General features: G+C 36.8%; 1 protein-coding gene across 1 annotated transcript in view; it reads right to left on the bottom strand.

Annotated features, from left to right (window-relative positions):
• The window catches only part of LOC119548602 (semaphorin-1A), a 206,700-nt gene extending 188,534 nt beyond the window's left edge, over positions 1–18,166 (bottom strand). The window contains 1 exon segment of the mRNA XM_037855959.1: positions 17,926–18,166. Within this exon segment, the coding sequence (XP_037711887.1) occupies positions 17,926–18,166 (241 nt within the window).
• Positions 18,167–19,111: the final 945 nt, after the last annotated feature.

Here is a 19,111-nt window from a genome sequence, read left to right as displayed (position 1 = left end):
TGATGTGTTAGTTGATTAAGTTTCAGTGTGCTTATTTTAATTGCTTAAACTTTTATTTTTCTCTTTTTTAAAAACTATAATTATTAAACTTTAAATCAATTTATCAATATTAACTTTTCACAAACTTTTCTGGAGCCTGTAACTTTTTTCCCCGTTCTTAACCACCTCAAATCTATTCCGCATGGAGGGGAGGGCTCTTTGACTTTTTCATTAGAGCGACGAAAAGCGAGATTCTCTTACATTTTTAGTCGTTACGCCATTTCAATTACTGGCCAAGTGCCTGGCCGAGCCAGAAAGGGACATAGTCGAGCAAAAGGGACCAAACATGTTCATGGCAGGACAAGGAAGATCAGTGGTAAATTTATGGAGACATAAAGCTAGGACAACCAGAACAAAGGGAATAAGTAAAATGTGTAAAAATGGTGGAGGCAATGACGACGACAACGACAGGGCTGCCATCGAGCTCATTTGTCCACAAATGCTGTGGGCCATAGGTCGGTGTTGGGTTAAAGTCGGGAAAAAGCGGTAGCGGTGGTAATGCTGCTGTACTTGTCGTATTACTAATTTCCCTGGTGACCGGTCCAAGCCATTGAACCTCTCGTATTCGGACACTGATACAAACAAAACGCTATTCAGTTTAATCAACGCACTTGATACTTGTAAAAAATTAAATTAGTTGGAGTAATAACGAACTTCATCGGTATAATTGTATTTTACACTATTTAAAGATAACTCTCTTCTTTAATCAGGGTAAAATACAATTATACCGAAAGAAGTTAGTTATTACTCCAATTAATTTAATTTTACCCGTTACTCGTAGAGAAAATGGGTGTGTTGTACTTGTGGACAACTATGTAACAGGAGGACGAAGGAGAAGGAAGCGATTCTGGATTCTGGTATATGTGTATATGTATATAACAATGTCCGTCTGACAATAATATCCAGAGAGATGAAATTTCAGCCTTAGCTTCTGACTTAGAACATGTTTGTTATCACAATGTGCCAGGCCGACTCAAACCCTAAAGTCTGTCTATACACCCAGAAAAATATCCGTTCGGAACGTTCAAAAATCAATTCCAAACGGGGTCAAAAAGTGCGTAAGCCCGTTTGTGGACAATTCATGAAAGGTCAATCGTAAAATTTGACCGAAACTTTAGGGTTGGGTTCCGAACGAATGGGGTCAGTTTAAGAACATTTAGGACTTAACTTGAGAACATGAAAATATAAAAAACGAGGTTATTTAACTTCCTTACTTTGGTTTTGTTATTGCTAGAATATAAGGTATTTTGGTTATTTTGCTGATGACAAAGAATTGATTTATCATTATAAGTACAAATAAACATATAAACATTAAAAATAATATGTTAATAAAACTAACAATTCACAACCGTCTTCTCGCGGACTAGAATCTGTGCTAAGGCAGACTTTTTTGAGTACGGACGACCGGGACACTAGACCTACATACATCCATGTTTTCATGAACGGTGTTGATAATTTAAGAACGGTGTTCTTCCCATTTCTGTCAAGGTATATTCAGTAACGCTTTCATAATTTCACATAAATGTTCATTATTTGACCACGCAGCATTCGGTTTTTATTAACGGAACATAGCGAACGGGTTGTTGTCAAATCATGAAAAATAATCTTGATTTTGTTTGTTCTTTTTTTTTCTGGGTGTAGACGCAGTAACGCTTAAATTTTTAAATATTTTCCAAAATTTGTAAATGATGCTTATCAATATCCAAGTCCATGCCAGAAGTTATTGCAATCGGACCCACATTTTTGGTGCTAGAGAGTTTGCTTCAGGCGAGTGCCATGCTCACTCTAACGCAAACAAATAGAAAGCGTTTATGATGCCCACATTTAAAAAAAAATGTTGTATACATTTTTATACCCGTTACTCGAAGAGTAAAAGGGTATACTAGATTCGTCGGAAAGTATATAACAGGCAGAAGGAAGCGTTTCCGACCCCATAAGGTATATATATTCTTGATCAGAATCACTAGCCGAGTCGATCTAGCCATGTCCGTCTGCCCGTCTATCCATCTGTCCGTCTGTCCGTCTGTCTGTCTGTCCGGATGAACGCTGAGATCTCGGAAACTATAAGAGCTAGGCTATTGAGATTTGGCGTGCAGATTCCTGAGCCACGCACACTCTAACGCCCACAAACCGCCCATAACTGTGGCTCCTACAGTTTTGATGCTAGAATAAAAATTTTAACTGAAATGTATTGTTATCATCAATACTTATCGATTAACTCAAAAAAAAGTTTGCCACACCCACTTTAACGTCCACAAACTTCAAAAAATCGTATATATGAACGTGGCTATCTCGGAAACTATCAAAGATAGAGAATTGGGATCTCAGATTTAGATTCCGTAGCCTTGTACGCAGCGCAAGTTTGTTACGCGAATATGCCACGACCACTCTAACGCCCATAACGCTTAAATCTGTCTACCGCCGGTAGGTGGCGCATTTCAATCACGATTTGCTGCTTGCATATCTCCATTTCCCTTTGGTCCCTTTAGCTGAGTAACGGGTATCTGGTAGTCGAGGTACTCGACTATAGCGTACTTCCTTGTTATTTTTATAAAGCCAACACTTGGACATTTATTTGCAGTTACACAACCATCAGCCTTTGTCAATTTGACCGAGAAAATATTGTGGTGTGTATTTTATAGGCTAAACCGTTTAAAGTTCAATCGTTCAGCGCAGGACCGTTCGTGAAAAAGATAGGACAGGTTAAGTCCATTGAGGCTTGATTCAGGCGACTATACCCTACGTCCTGAAGCGCCTGCCGCTGCCAAATTGCACTCATGTGAGTAATTTATTTTCTCTGCATGAAAAACTTCCTAACCGGAAAATGAGGCACTCAATTAAGAAAACGTTTAATCCATGAAATGTTCCAATTGCCCAGACACACTCGTACAAATCCAAGTGCAGTGTTGGGAGTCTGGACTCGAATCCATCGGGCGTGTTTTCGGTGTGGCACGGATATGGTACGGGTTATGGGAGGGGAGGGAACGACACTGCCCAGTGGGGCTGTAAAATTGCTGTCTATATAATTGATTGGGTGTGCCCTTCGGATCTACTCTTCCGCTTTGTTTTTCTCTCCTTTTTTGTATAAAGCACAGCCCAGTGATTTGTAATTCCCATTTCAAATTACATGGCCGGCATGTGCCCAATTCAAATGTTAGTTTGAGCGAAATATATATCACGTTTTAATATCTTTTAACTCTTTGATATATCCTGTCGATTGGCAATCATTCACCAAAAAGACATTTTCTATTGTTTAAAACTTTTAAGTATATTAATACTAACAAAATATTTTCAATAAACAAGAAAAACCCAATCAAAACTGTTCGAGTCAGATTTTATTATAGAATAACTTTATTTTTAAATTTGTTCTACGAATGGAATTCACATTTCGTCTGTAATCTCAATCAACCATTTAACGACCATGGCTGTATATAAATAATTCAAAAACTAAATATAGAAAAAGAAAGTACACTATTGTCGACGGCCTCGACTTTTAGATACCCCTTTACCAGATGACTCGCCTTTTTGCTTATTACTTATTAATAAAGAGTCCGAAGCGAACAATTTTTGGTATGTAGATTGGTATCGATAACTCTATGTAACATACAAATTTTACCTCGAGGACTGCTAAAAAATTTGATTCGCTTTGAATCGCCAATTTAAGCTTTCTTGACCAAAAAGTTTCCCTACGCAAGGATTCTGCCCCTGCAAGCAAAAGGGCGATATTTCTATCGCCTGTCGTCCAGAAGTCACTTTTTAGTAACTTCTGCGCGATAGAACGGCGATAGAACAAATTTTACAAAAACAAAATATACATATATCGCGTAGAAGTCACTTCTTAGTCACTTCTGGACGATAGAAAGGCGATAGTACACATTTTACAAAAACAAAAAGGGTCGGGATCGCGAAGAAGTAACTTCTGAGACACTTCTGCGCGATAGAAAGGCGATAGTACACATTTTACAAAAACAAAATATACATATATAGCGTGGAAGTAACTTCTGAGTCACTTCTGGACGATAGAAAGACGATAGTACACATTTTACAAAAACAAAAAGGGTCGGGATCACGAAGAAGTAACTTCTAAGACACTTCTGCGCGATAGAAAGACGATAGTAGTGAGTAAAACATGCGATAAAAAGAGGTCGCGGTAATTTTCCGTTTTTTCTAAAAATTTTTTCGGTCTTCCTTTTGACCCACGCCGTTATTTTTCGCCCGAGCGTCATTTCGTTGCGTGATTTGTCTGTGGACAGTGCAGTTTTGTATCAAATTTGTGCGTTTTAAAAATATAGCTTTGTTTCTTTCTAAATGTTTTTAATTGCTTAAAATATTTAAATGTCCCCCCAACAAAGCGTGCGAAATTACGTGCTTATCGTGAGATGTACGATTATTTAAACCTTTTTACGGACAAGCTAGCTGTGGACATTACTTGGCGTGTAACTGCGGAGAAACCCAGCATCCAACGATTCTCAACATATTTCATTGTAAAAGGTAATGTCTTCTAGTTCATTTTTACTTAGAGTGAACAAAAAACAATTTTGGTTTCTGTTTCTTTTAGAAATGGTTATAAGTAAATTTCTTATGTCGACGGAGCTGGACCTAAATAACATTGTTCAGCAAAATTTCCTACATGCCATGGACCGTGTATACAAGCGGACAAAGCACGTATACAAAAAATAAATGCAAAATATTAAAAGTAAAAAAAAATATGTTTTTATTCAAGATTTTCCAATTGGGAAAGACTCTTCTAGGTATCTTCTTCAAGCATATGTAAAGTCACTTTTGAGTGACTTCCATAAGTGACTTCGGCGACACTTCCAGAAGTGACTTCGGCGATATCGCATTCGGATCGCGGAAGTGACTCCCGTCGGGAAGAAATGTGCCACTTCGGCGACACTTCTCGGAGTCACTTCGGCGTCACTTCCAGAAGTGACTTCGGCGACACTTCCAGAAGTATCGCCGAAGTGGCACATTTCTTCCCGACGGGAGTCACTTCCGCGATCCGAATGCGATATCGCGGACGATCGTTTTCATCTTCTAGAAGTCACTTAATAGTGCCTTCCGCGATAGAAAATGCTTGCAGGGTGATAAAATGTAGGTCGAAGCTGGGAAAAAGCTTTTTTTTCTATATTTGAAACGCAGTTACAGACGAACGGTTTCTGGGTTAGTAAGTTCGTCAAAGCATTTGAAAAGTGCAACTCTCTTTTTCGAACACCATACTCAAAATAATTTAACGATTTTTATAAGGCAGTTATAAACAAAAGCAAACATAGTCATAGAAACACAGCTGCGTTCCAAATAATTGTAAAGCCAACGCCCTTCATATTTTAAAGTAAGTAGTTTTAATCTTTCGTTCTATCACTCCCTAAAACTCCTAAAATTATTTTGACTATGGGGCTTGAAAGATATGGAGTGTCACTTTTTAAATGCTTTGACGGACTATCAAACGGAGAATCCGTTGATTTGTAAATGCGGTTCAAAAAAGGATAGCAACTGAATTTTTCAACTTTGAGATCATTTTTTTCAAAATCAGATCTAAAGCGAATAAGATTTTCTAGTAACCATAAAGGTAAATAAATAAATAAATAAAATGTTGACACGGTCACACGTACTGACGGAGAGACGGACATAGTTATTTTGACTCGGCTAGCCATCCTTATCCAGAATATATATACTTTATGGGGTCGGGAACGCTTTTTTACCTGTTACATACATACATTCCGACGAATTTAATATATCATTTTATAATTATACTGGCAAAACAAAAATCATATGATGACAGCGGCGATTATCAATTCATAATTTATTTGCCAAAAAAATATAAATGAAATAAAAACGAGAAAGGAAGTTAACTTCGGCAAGTACAAGTTTGAATATATATTTGTAAAATAATTATTTCATTATTTCTTTGACCGTTTCTTTAACAGCTATATGTTAGAGTCGTCCGATTCTTATTAAACTTAATTCGAAACTCCAACAAATACAAAAAATTATATTCCCAATAGTATAAGATAATAGTCAAAAAACACCGAGGCTATGATTTGTTTAATATTATTTTCCCACCAATGGCAGCTATATGCTATAGTCGTCCGAGCTTAATAAAATTAAAATCGAAGTTCAGAACTAATTCAAAAATGTTATTTCCAAGCGTAGGAGGTTAAATGTTAAAAAAACACCAAAGATAAAATAGTTAAAAATTATTTTTTTTCGATTAGACGGACTTGGCTAGATTAACTCGTCTAGTGATGCTGATCAAGAATATATACACTTTATGGCGTCGGAAACGTCTCCTTCACTGCGTTGCAAACTTCTGACTGAAATCATTATAACCTCTGCAAGGGTATAATAATATGTAAGTATGAACGTGTGAATAGAAAACAAAGCCAGTCATAAAGTTGAGGACTATACCAAACAATAGGCAAACGAAGTTGGGGAATTTTCGTAGGTGTCGCATTTCCGACCCTTTCGATTTTCGACGACTGGCCATAACTTCACGTGGGTGAAATGAGGGGCAGTAGTGAAACGAACATTGTGGGGTCGACAATAGTGCATAAATGTACGAGTTTTGTGGCCCACAAGCCGTGTGGAAATTATGTGAGGTGCGTGTCAAGTGGCGCAAAACTGCAAGAAAACTTTTCGCCAAGTCGGTGGTTTCATTTTCTCTCTCTACTTTCCGCTGCTTAGTTGCCCCAAAACACAATACTTATACAAATATGTGTACCACCCTTTAATTTTCATTCCTATTCTCATCCCACTCAACGCTTGCAATTACATTGTGAATAAAATTGTAATGAGGCGCATGCGGCGAAATTTGTAAATGAGACCGAAGTGCCGGCGGAACCGAGTCAAACCGGAAAAAGATGGATTTACGGAAGGCATGGAGTTCCGACCTCGCGCACAAATGGCAATTAACGGTTATGTTTGCTGTTCTGACACGTTGTAGACTGTTTTAATGACGGACAGAAAAACAGACAAGTCGATGACGTCGACGACAGAACTATTTTTGGGCGGCTTCTCAAGAAGGCCGCCGACCCTCTTTAAAAAGGAAGGACTGTTCTTAGACACCCAAAATAAACGTATGTATGTAAAATGAACAAAAAACAAGAGAGAACGCTATAGTCGACGGCCTCGACTATTAGATACCCGTTACTCACCTTAGGGGGAGATGGTAGCAAGCAACAAAGCGATTGTTCACAATATTGCACGCCCCGCAACAGCGTCACCTAGCGTACATTTCTTTATATGCTTATTACTTTATAATTGATGGTCCGAGTGGGATAGATATTAATAATCAAAACAAAATTGCATTTACACTTTCACAAAATCTTCAAAAATGTGGACGATACACAGGTTTTTGCGTGGTCGTTAGAGTGTGCGTGGCACCCTGCTCAAATAAACGTTCGCTGTTCCAGAAGCATAAGAATCGGCATCCCGAATCCGAACTTTCTAGCTTTAATAGTTTCCAAGACCTCAGCGTTAATACGGACGGACAGACAGACGGATAGACGGACAGACGGACATGCCTAGATCGACTCGGCTTGTGATTCTGATCACGAATATATGTATGTATATACTTTACCTGTTACATTCTTTCCGACGAATCTAGTATTCCCTTTTACTCTACGAGTAACGGGTATAAATAGTACTTTACTGTTTTTAAACATTTTTGTATTTTGTTGTTTTATTTTTTTGTTCTCTGAATAGCATTAAGCGATTCAAATAGTAGAATAACTAAGCGGTTTCTCTTGTTTTTGTGAGTACAGATAATTTTTTAATGTAATGTAAAGTTATTTATTACTACTAACTTAAAAAGCGATCAATATTTGTAAGTTTCACTTTGAACTCTTGCCAAATTTATAAAAGGAACACAGCGAAATCGTTGCTTTGTTAAATTTAATTACGTTCCAAAAGTGCCTGTCAATGTAAAATTATCTAAGTATTGAGTAAGTAATTTTCTAAGTATATTTTCATGTTACTTGTAGTGAGTGTAGGGTAAGGTAACGACTCCTCAAATCTCACATGTGACATCACGTCGAAAATTCCAAATAACTGTACAGGATTCTTCTTATCGTGCCGACAATGAATTAACTATAATATTATTAAGAATTCGCATAATTTGTTCGTGATAAATTTTTGACTAAAAAGGTGGAGCGAACATTTACATATAAACTTATTCAATTTATATGTCTTTCAGCAATGCCAAAGCAAAGATATGTGAAAAACCAAGTCAGATAAATATACAGTCAGCACAACATTTATTCGGACACTCTCTATGAGCAAGTTTAATGGTTTATTTATTTAAACTTTCGTAATTTTAGCAACTTTTTTTCTACGTATCATGGAAACAGTTATTTTCCTAATACATTTATATTAAATAATATTTTTTTTTGTATTACACACGAAAATATGGAAAGAAAAGCGAAAAAACTGCTCAAATTGCTGCACAAAAATTATTCGGACATTTCTTATTTTTCGACTTATATTTCTGAATGCAACGGTAATCGCCGACTCCTTTTGGTACTTTTCTTGGAATTAGTTCAGATCAGGCTTCGGTGTGCTTTTTCTTCTGTTTTTCGGTTACTTTCGGCGCGTCTCTTGATAAGATTAGACAAAATGGGCAGAGGTCAAGATTTATCGCTTGATTTGCGAAAATCTATATTAAAATTACATTTGGAGAATAAAAATTATCGTGAAATCGGTAGAATTATTGGCAAATCACCTTCCACAATACATAGTGTGATCAAAAAATACCTAAATACTGGAGAATTAGCTGCAAATCACGGGAATTCTGGAAGGCCAAAGATTCTAACACCACGCGAGGAACGAAAAATTGTGTCTACAGTCTTGCAAAATCCAAGAACAACATCTACAATAATTCGGAAGAATGTAGAGGAAGCTACGCAAAAAAAAGTTTGCGGTCAAAGCATCCGAAACTGCCTGCACAAGGCCGGATTACATGGTAGAGTTGCTCGTCGAAAACCATATATTTCTGCCATCAACAAAAAAAAACGTTTGGAGTTCGCAAAACTGCATGTTAGCCAGCCGGATTCGTTTTGGGAGAACGTTATTTTTAGTGACGAATCGAAATTTAACATTTTCGGACACGACGGCCCTTCGAAAGTATGGAGGAAACCAAATGAAGCCTTGAAAGAGAAGAACTTGATTTCAACTATTAAGCATGGTGGCGGCAATGTAATGGTTTGGGGGTGTGTAGCTGCAGGTGGAGTCGGTCAAATGGTCTTCATTGATGAAAAAATGAACAAAAATATGTACAAGGACATTTTAAGCCAAAATTTGATCCCCAGTGCATTAAAACTTGGTCTCAATCCGAAGTCATTCTTGTTCCAGCAAGACAATGACCCGAAACATTCGTCATATTTGGTGCAAGAGTGGCTGGTATATCACTGTAAACAGCTAAAAACACCACCCCAGTCACCGGATTTAAATCCGATAGAACATGTGTGGGATATTCTGGAGAAAAGAATAAGGAAGCATGTCATTTCGTCGAAGGAGTCCTTAAAAACGGCATTGATGACTGAATGGGACCAAATTGGCGCGAATGAGACCGAAAACTTGGTCAAAAGCATGGGTCGACGCTTACAAGCTGTTAAAGATGCTAAGGGAGGACCCACCAAGTACTAAGACCACCCCAACAAAAACTAATATGTTTTTTTTTGGTATATCAATGAAGTGTTCGAATAATTTTTGTGCGTAAAATATTGACTTTTTTTGTTTTTTTGAAGAAATACCTTATGTTTATGTTAAAAATTTCTTCTTTTTTTGTTAAAATAGACTGTAAGAAAGTTGGTCTCCACAATGAATTATAAAATGTTTGTTTACGTTACGTTTTTGTTGAGTTATTAATGAATCAAGTTGAAAATCAGGGGTGTCCGAATAAATGTTGTGCTGACTGTATACACGTACACGTACTTTGTGTTTAATTCCTTTGCGTTTTATGAAAGTGGCGCCCTCATATTTCCAAAAGTACCTTAAAGGGTATTTTTTAAGGGCATACAAACAAAATTTTTGTTTGATTATTTAAAAGCTTATAATATAACATTATGGTACATATACATGCTTATAAATACATATAAATGTATATAAATCTAAATTAATGTAATGTAAGGTTGTGCTGGAAATAAAAATACAAAGGTGAGAGTAATTATAAGTTTTTTTTTATGATTTTCTGACAATTATAAGTGTTTTTGCTTACATGTGTTTATATATAAATACAGATATGTATGTAGAATACATAAGCACACACGAACGAATTTGTCCTTACCAAATTCTTGAGAAAAACACACTCAATGCAGTCAATCTTTAAAAACAATTCAGCAAACACTTGCACTTGCAATTTTGTTACGGACTCCATTTCAATATCCTTCAGGAACTTTAGCAACAGCTCGTCACTTTCACTTTCCATCACTTTAAACTTTTTGCAATACATTTACATATGCGGCACAAACAAATCGAAACGCTGATGAAATGTGCCAGCCGAATGGTTCAGAAGAAGAAGAGTAAAGAAGAAGGGTAAAACGCGTGCTTACTGTTAACCGAAAGATACTAACGCGTTATAAAAAATCCGCAACACACCATTTCAAGTCGAAATGCAACTCACTTTTTGTTCTATTTTTAGTCCTTTCCGTTCTTACTTTAAGAACATTTTGAGGTTATTGGGTTTCTAAGAACAAATTGAATTTGATTTAAGAACCACGTGATAAATGTATAACATTTCGTTCTTGTTTTAAGAACAATTTTGGTTTAACCAAATTTTAAGTACAAACTCAACTTGATTCAATCACAAAGAGAACATTTTGAGCTCAAAAAATGCCGTTCTCATTTTAAGAACATTTTAAACTCAGATCAGAACGTCAGACTTCTCTCTGTGTATTTATTGACATTATATCGTTATTTGTTTCTTTTTACAGCTGATAAATTAAAAAACCATTACTTTTTGTGAATTTTTGTGAACTAGAAATTGAACAACTTAATTTGTTTAATTTAAACTCAGAACTGATGAAGAAATTATTTTATGTGTACAGTTCAATTTATAACATTATTGTACGATTGAAATCGTACCTTTCTTGATAAAAAAAAATGTTCACATCTGCATAGAGTTAGAGTGTGTTTTTATCAGTTCCCCCCTTACCCTACAACTTTTAAGACTGAAAAAATATTGGTTTACTCCAAGAGCTGCAGTATTGAACTCCGCTGAAATTTTAGCACCGAACTTCTCAGGATTATGCTCAGTGGCTTACATAGCCACTTTCTGCTCCAAACTTTTGAAAATATTGATTTTTGGAAAAGTGACACATTAAATAACGAATCCTTCGTGACTATATCCTATCTGAAACTAACTTAAAGAATGACTAAGAGCTTTTATTCATTGAATTCTATTACATAACAAGAAGAATCGATCTGATAGTCGAGGCACTCGACGTTACTCTTTTTCTAACAAAACAAAATTCCAGGCCATATCGATTAGCGCGGCACACACCACCTAGCAGAAGCTAGCGGTACTACAGACCATGACATGGCCTGTTTACCTTTGTTAATAATAACATAAAGGTTCGATTTTGGGCATTTGGATAGGTATTAATAAATAAAATCAATGTCAATTTACTCTAAAACAAAATTATTAAAAGTGTTGGCGCCAGACAGACTTTAGCGTTATGGGCGTTAGGGTGGGCGTGGCACTTTGCTGAAACAAACTGGCGCAGTACAGGAATCTCTAGAATCTACATGCCTAATCCCAACTTATTATCTTTTATAGTTTCCGAGAATTTAGTGTTCATACGGACAGACAGACATACAGAAATGGCAAACCTTTTCAGTTCTTGCTCGCCTCATTGGTTGCCAATGGAGGTTCGTGAAATTTGATGTCGATCCTGGCCAATTTGGTTTGAGCGGAAATTATGAATCTATAAGGCTCGATCTGATCAACCAGCGCTATCGGTGCTAATATGTTGAGAAATTATTTTTCCCTTACTTACATAACAAATTCGATAACTGGTTGTAAAGGATTGGTTTATTTACCACAAAATCTTTGCACGTCTCACAATATAAGCAATCGAAACATTTTACAAAATTGGTACAAAAAAGGGGTACCGAACAAAGAAGGGGAGATTTTTAGTAGCTCTGGAAGACTGCAATGCGAAAGTGCAGCAAAACGATCAGCATTAGCTTCCGCCCCTGGCCACTCACTTAATAGACGTAATTTAACCAGAAATGATGCGCCCACTGTAGTGCACAAGTAGCACAGAAGCAGCGGCCAAAAGAAAAAGAGTGCATTTAAATGACCGTTTTGTCACAGGTCCTAATGACAGCCACTTGCGGCTGTCAAATGCAACGCTGGCCACGCAGGGTTGTAATATTTTATGGCGCAAGCACCAACGAAAGATAGAGACTTCGTGGAAAAGGGGGTGTTGGTTTGTATTATTCCCAGTAAGTATATAAATGCGAGTATACGCTAGAGGTGATAAAACACGAAATACGCCTAGACATATGCAAGCTCCAATCTACTTGTATTTTTCTTAATCAACACGAGTTCCTTTAAAAACTGGAATGTAAATAGGGTTACAACCCTACAGATACAGATACCCAAATACAGATACAGATACCCAAAGCTCTCAACAAATAAACTGAAATTTCAAAATATAGTATATAGGAACTAATGCCTTTATTATACCATTGCAGAGGGTACTAGGATTTCAGTCAAAAGTTTGCAACGTAGTGAAGGACACCTTTTCGATCGTACAGCAACAGGCGAGTCGATCTAATCATGTCCGCCTGTCCGTTCCTCGCAAATCGGGATAAACCTTTGCCAAAAAGTCTTCTTTTAATTGCAGGAACAGGCCGAATCGGACAAAAATATCGGATCGGAAAGATAATGGAAATAACAAATTTTAAATAATTTCCAGATCATAGCTCGGGGGATTTCACCGTTCATACGGACATGTATATGCTTTATGTGTTCGGAAACACTTAATTTCACCTGTTGCATACTTTTCAAAGAACACAACACACCCCTTTACTTTGCGAGTAACGAATTTAAAAATCTGAAATGAGATTTGAGGCAGCATATTGCCATGACTTTAGTGAAAAGTCATTTTTTAAATAAGGGCAGGGAGCTGGTTTACCTAATAATTTATTCATTTTAGGTCATATTGTTTTCTCAGTGTAATCAGTAGTTATACCCGTTACTCGTAGAGTAAAAGGGTATACTAGATTCGTCGGAAAGTATGTAACAGGCAGAAGGAAGCGTTTCCGACCGCATAAAGCATATATATTCTTGATCAGGATCACCAGCCGAGTCGATCTACCCATGTCCGTCTGTCCGTCCGTCCGTCTGTCCGTCTTACCGTCTGTCTGTCCGTCCGGATGAACGCTGAGATCTCGGAAACTATATGAGCTAGGCTATTGAGATTTGGCGTGCAGATTCCTGAGCTTCTTACGCAGCTCAAGTTTGTTTCAGCAGCGTGCCACACCCACCCCAACGCCCACAAACCGCCAAAAAACTGTGGCTTATACAGTTTTGATGCTAGATTAAAAATTTTAAATTAAATGTATTGCTCTTATCAATACCTATCGGTTGACCAAAAAAAAGTTTGCCACACCCACAAACCACCCACAACTTCAAAAATCGTAAGTATGAACGTGGATATTGCGGAAACTATCAAAGATAGAGAATTGGGATCTCAGATTTAGATTTATTAGCCTCAAACGCAGCGCAAGTTTGTTACGCGAATATGCCACGCCCACTTTAACGCCCACAAACCGCCCAAACCTGTGGCGGCCACAATTTTCATGCTAGATAAAAAATTTTAACTGATTTGTATTGGTCTCGTCAATAGCTAAATCTGTCTACCGCCGATAGGTGGCGCATTTTAATCTAGCTTTGCTGCTTGCATATCTCCATTTCCCTTTGGTTCCTTTAGCTGAGTAACGGGTATCTGATAGTCGAGGTACTCGACTATAGCGTTCTTCCTTGTTTTTTTTATACTTATTTTCCTTCAGTAAGTTTCACAAAATTTCGGGTATTTTTACAACTATTTTGGAGGACTATATCCAGGGTTCAAAGTGCTTTGCTATATTTCTAGTTTTTACTATTTAGGCCTAGTATTCAACCTAACAAAAAGTCGTCCAAAGGCACGGGAGAAATTTGTTTGAAACCTTGAGCAAAGCATTTTTTAAATACTATAAACAGAATACTATAGGGAGCCATAGCCATATTTAAAACTTGTTTTTTTTGAGCAGGGCATTCTATATAGCAACAAGGAAGAACGCTATAGTCCAGTGCCTCGACTGTCAGATACACAGCTAAAGGAAGCAAAGGGAGATGGAGATATGCAAGCAGCAAAGCAAGATTGTAATGCGTCCGCGATCTCAATATATGGATATGTGGGCGGCAGACAAATTCAAGAGCTATGGGCGTTAGAGTGAGCGTGGCAAACCTTTTTTTTGGGGCAATTGATATGTAATGACGAGACAAATACATTTTAGATAAAAAATGGTTAGCATAAAAACTGAGGGCGCCACATTATTGGGAGTTAAGGTGGGCGTGGCAAACTTTTTTTTGGTCAATCGATAGGAATTGACGGAACTAATACAATTCACATAACATTTTTTTTCTAGCAAGAAAATTGTTAGCGCCACAGTTTTGGACAGCGCAAGGTTGCTTCAGCAGAGTGCCACGCCCACTGTAAGGCCCACAAAGGCCCATACGCTCACGCTAAAACCTGTCTAGCGGCCCCATGTTTGCAGATTTTGTAAAAGTGTAATAATGCATATTTTGCTTATTAACAAAGCCATTCAGCCAGAAGTGAGTCTCATCGGTAAAGATGATTTTTCGATAAAAAATCCGGATCATTTTCAAGTTGTTGCTCAGCCCAGTTCGCGAAAATACGACGACTATATTGGTCAAGCGACTTCAGTTCTTGCCTCAATTTGATTTTGTTAGGATCCTACATCCAAGATCTCATCGCAAAATTTGCCACATCGACGTCACAGAGATGCCCAACGCCATAATTAGACGTAGCGCTCTTAAAGGTGAGGACACTGACTCTGCACATCGGTAGTAAATTTTAATAATTTTGACTCGTTGATGGATCGTACATCTTTCCATGATGAAATAGCAAACCTTGCTGAAGAATAATGTCAAAAGAGCAGGAAAGAATATGGAGTCATTTGCTGTCCCTATCGGTCATCTTTTGTAGCGTCCCTATTGAAACCCCCGTTATTTATAGTATGTTAATACAAAATGGTTTATTTTTTTACGTTTCTGAGTCTGCATTTTTGAAATTACTTTTATTCGAGTTTTTTATAAGCTATGGGCTCACCTTCAATACTGGTGATATAAATCAATATACAAATATATTTGCACCAAACCTTCACATCGCGTATAATATCAAAGCCCAGTGGAACCCCGAATGGGGGTTTGGCTCATTTTGTTGAGTACTTTCAGATTTTTGCATCCAAAGTGCAGTAAAATTTTCCGTGTTGCACTCTGTAATATATGTTTAATGACATTTTTCAAACACATTTTCTAACACCATCTCAGACAGATTTTACTTCGTATATCTGATGCTGAAATTGTCTAAAAGAATGTAGAATTTGCCTTCGGAAACTGGTTTTGGTTCTTGTGCTCCCATTTTAGAGTGTGCAAATGCACATTTAATAACGTAATTTCTGAAGCGTGCACAAAATATATTTAGAATTTAGTTCTTCTTCGCCAAACTCCAGGTTCGCCTCGACTTCTTCTCTGCTTCATCTTCTTTTTCTGCTTCATCTTGCACAAACAAAAAGCGGTGCAGATGGATATATTTGTATGTATCTAAGACTATGAGTATTGTACACTATAAATATACTTGTATATAAAATACATATATCTGTCTCCAACCGACGTGAGCACAATGAAGAAGTCGCCCAACTTTTTGGCAAAAAAAATGGGTAAAGAACCGAATTTGCATACGCAACGTTACTCCTGGCGACGATCATGACGGCGACGATGATGATGATGATGTCGCACATTGAGGACACACACAGGACACTAGAAATAGCTGCTGGCAACAGCTAACCAACCCAACTTCGCCACTATTCCCTCTTTGCTAGACTCATTTCAGTACCGAAAGCTTCGCCACTTTTATGCAAATAATGTCTTTCAGGAATTTTTGTTATTTATAGTTCAGATAGCAAAACGTGTGGATGTCTGGATACATCTCAAATAGTGTGTGCATTAGTAGATATGTCTCCTCTGCTCGCACTTACGCTTTGTCCAAGTTATTGCTTCACTTCTTGAGCAAACTTCTTCACCTGCCAAAAGTGGATACTTTCGAAGGATGGCAAAAAGGTATCCTGATGAGTTGGGCGGCGTTGGGATGTCAAACTTTATCGGAATATCTCCAACAACCTTCTGCCTTTTTATTGCCTTCGCAGGGCATGTGAGTCTAGAAGTCAAATTACGTTTTCTAGCTCATACAAGCGTTGTCATTAAAGTTTGTGGCAGTTGACTTCAATTCGCCTTGCCTTTCAACTCTGTCTCTTTTGGTACAAATAATTTAAATTGACATTTGCTTTAGTCTTTATTTGGTTACAATAAATGTGTCTCAAACACTTCTCTTTTTATTTTCCTTGGCCTGACATTAAAAGACGACCAATAAATTTGATTATAGTAGAAAAAATTCCAATAAATATTTAAATTATATTTCTTGAATTTATAGAAATTGTATGAAAATACTTCAATACATGTATGAAAATACTAACAACGATTCTAAATTGAACGAGTGTAAATTGACCGATTCTCAATTAAGGGAGTTCTTGGTCCACATAAGTAAAAATTTGTTCCCCAAATCATAATTATGATTAATGAAACCATCCCAATTATGATGATGATGACCATCCCAATAGTCTTATTTCTATTGCATGTAGTAAATAGTAGTATATAGTACAACTATATCCTATAGCTCCCATAGGAATGAACAAATTATAATTTTTAATCAATAGAGAACGCTATAGTCGATACCATCGACTATCAAATACCCGTTGCTCAGCTAAAAAGAGTGTGAGAGGATTGGAGATATGCTTGCTTGTGGCTAGCGCCACCTATTCCATAACACCAATTAGCCCATAGGGCCCCTAGCGGCTTGTTGCGTATTAGTGAAAACAGCTGGTTTGCTGCATGTGGTGTGCAATCTCGATTGAATTTGCAAAATTTTGACTACTACTTGGTTTTATCTTTTTAATAAATGGTCCGATTTGATGTTTTTTGGCATATGATGGGTATTGATAATAAGAAAAAAACCTCATTTATATTTTTTTTAAATAATTAGTAATGTAGAAGCTAGACGGGTTCTACCGCTATGGGCGTTTGTTGGCGTTAGAGAGGACGTGGCACCCTGCTGAATCAAAATTGCGATGCGTAATAATCTCTAGAAGTTGCATTCCTAATCCCAACTATCTAGCTTTTGTAGTCTCCGAGATCGAAGCGTTCATACGGACAGACAGACAGACGGACATGGGTAGGTCGACTCCGCTAGTGATCCTAATTCTTGAATATACTTTTTATGGGGTCAGACACGCTTCCTTCTAGCTGTTACATACTTTCAGCGAATCTAGTAAGCCCTTTTACTCTACGAGTAGAGGGTATAAAAATGTGAACAAATTATAGCTTTGGTGTTTCTAGATATATTAACGTCTACTCTTGGGAATATCATTCTTTTAATATTTCTAAATTTTGAATTAAACTTTTTAAAAACAGGTTAACTATTTCATACAACTTCCATAGGCACGATCGAATAGTTATTTGGAAAATAATTCTAGATTTGTTATATAGTAATTTTGTATCACAATAAACACTTACTTTTATAATTCTTTTGACACTTTACTCACCTAATTCAACGTAGAGTTTTGGTCGTATATTCTCCTGCCAGGCACTTTGATTACCAATCACTAGGACTGTAAGTAGTAGGAAGACTTGCATCCAACCGTATCCGTAAAATTTGCTTAACTTATGTTTCATTATTGTTGCATTAGCCGCCGTTGCACTTTTCAAATGCATTTTATGGCCTTTGTTACTGTTGTTGTTCTGGGCGCTGTTGTTATTGTAGTTTGTGTTGCGTAAATGTAACATTTCTATTTTGCATAAAATTTAAATAAATTCCAGTTTGATTAAATTCACAACATTTATTATTGTTGACTGTGTGTGCTTTTCGTCGAACTTTATTGTATTTAAATGGATTTGGTTTTGCTTTTATTTGGCTTGTTTGTGCGTGATTTTAAGTTTCTGCATCTGAATTAACTTTAATCTTTAAATTGTTATTTTATTTTTTGTTCAACCACTTTTACTTTTCTGTTATAACAGGTCAAAATTGTGATATTTTCTTCATTTACTTAATGAAAAACAAATGAGAGGTCAGTCATTTCTGTAAAGAGAGAAAGAACGTTATATAGAATAAGTTTTATAAAAGCATATATTAAGTGAAGCATTTAAAGGAGTGGAGATAAAAAAATTAAAGTAGTTTTTATTTAGATAAGGTAAAGATAGTAAAGATTTTGAAAAATCTTTGTTTTTTAATTATAAGCCTAAGTTCCAAAGATAATCATATCTCAAGACGGCCCTGTTTGTATACCCCTGCAATCCCTATCATGTTTATATACAGGGCTGCCAAAGATATCACTTTAGCGTTAAGAAGTTTACAATTTAAATTGAAACACATAAGAAACTTACGCTGCATGGGCGCTCTGCGATTTCTGTGGCAACCCCAATATTCTTGTTTGGCAACAGTAGACTGAGCAGCTTAAAGTTTTAATTTTTAATTTAATTCATAAAATCTGGAAGGGTAGTAAAACAGAAGCACAGAAATATAAAAAAGTACACTCAGAAAAATAAAAGTATTTCGTGCTTGAATAAAGAACTTTCGGTGTCAAAACTTCGCCACGCATGGAAAATACAGAGGGTATACTAGGGGGTATACTAGATTCGTCGGAAAGTAGGTAACAGGTAAAAGGTGGTGCCTACAGTTTTTATGCTAGAAAATAAAGTTTAACTGAAATGTATTGATCGTTGATGGTACAA

This window comes from Drosophila subpulchrella, chromosome 2L (genome assembly GCF_014743375.2).
Source record: "Drosophila subpulchrella strain 33 F10 #4 breed RU33 chromosome 2L, RU_Dsub_v1.1 Primary Assembly, whole genome shotgun sequence".
Classification (NCBI taxonomy): Eukaryota; Metazoa; Arthropoda; class Insecta; order Diptera; family Drosophilidae; genus Drosophila; species Drosophila subpulchrella.
Note: the sequence above shows the minus strand (reverse complement) of the source record. Positions and strands in the feature narration are given on the sequence as shown.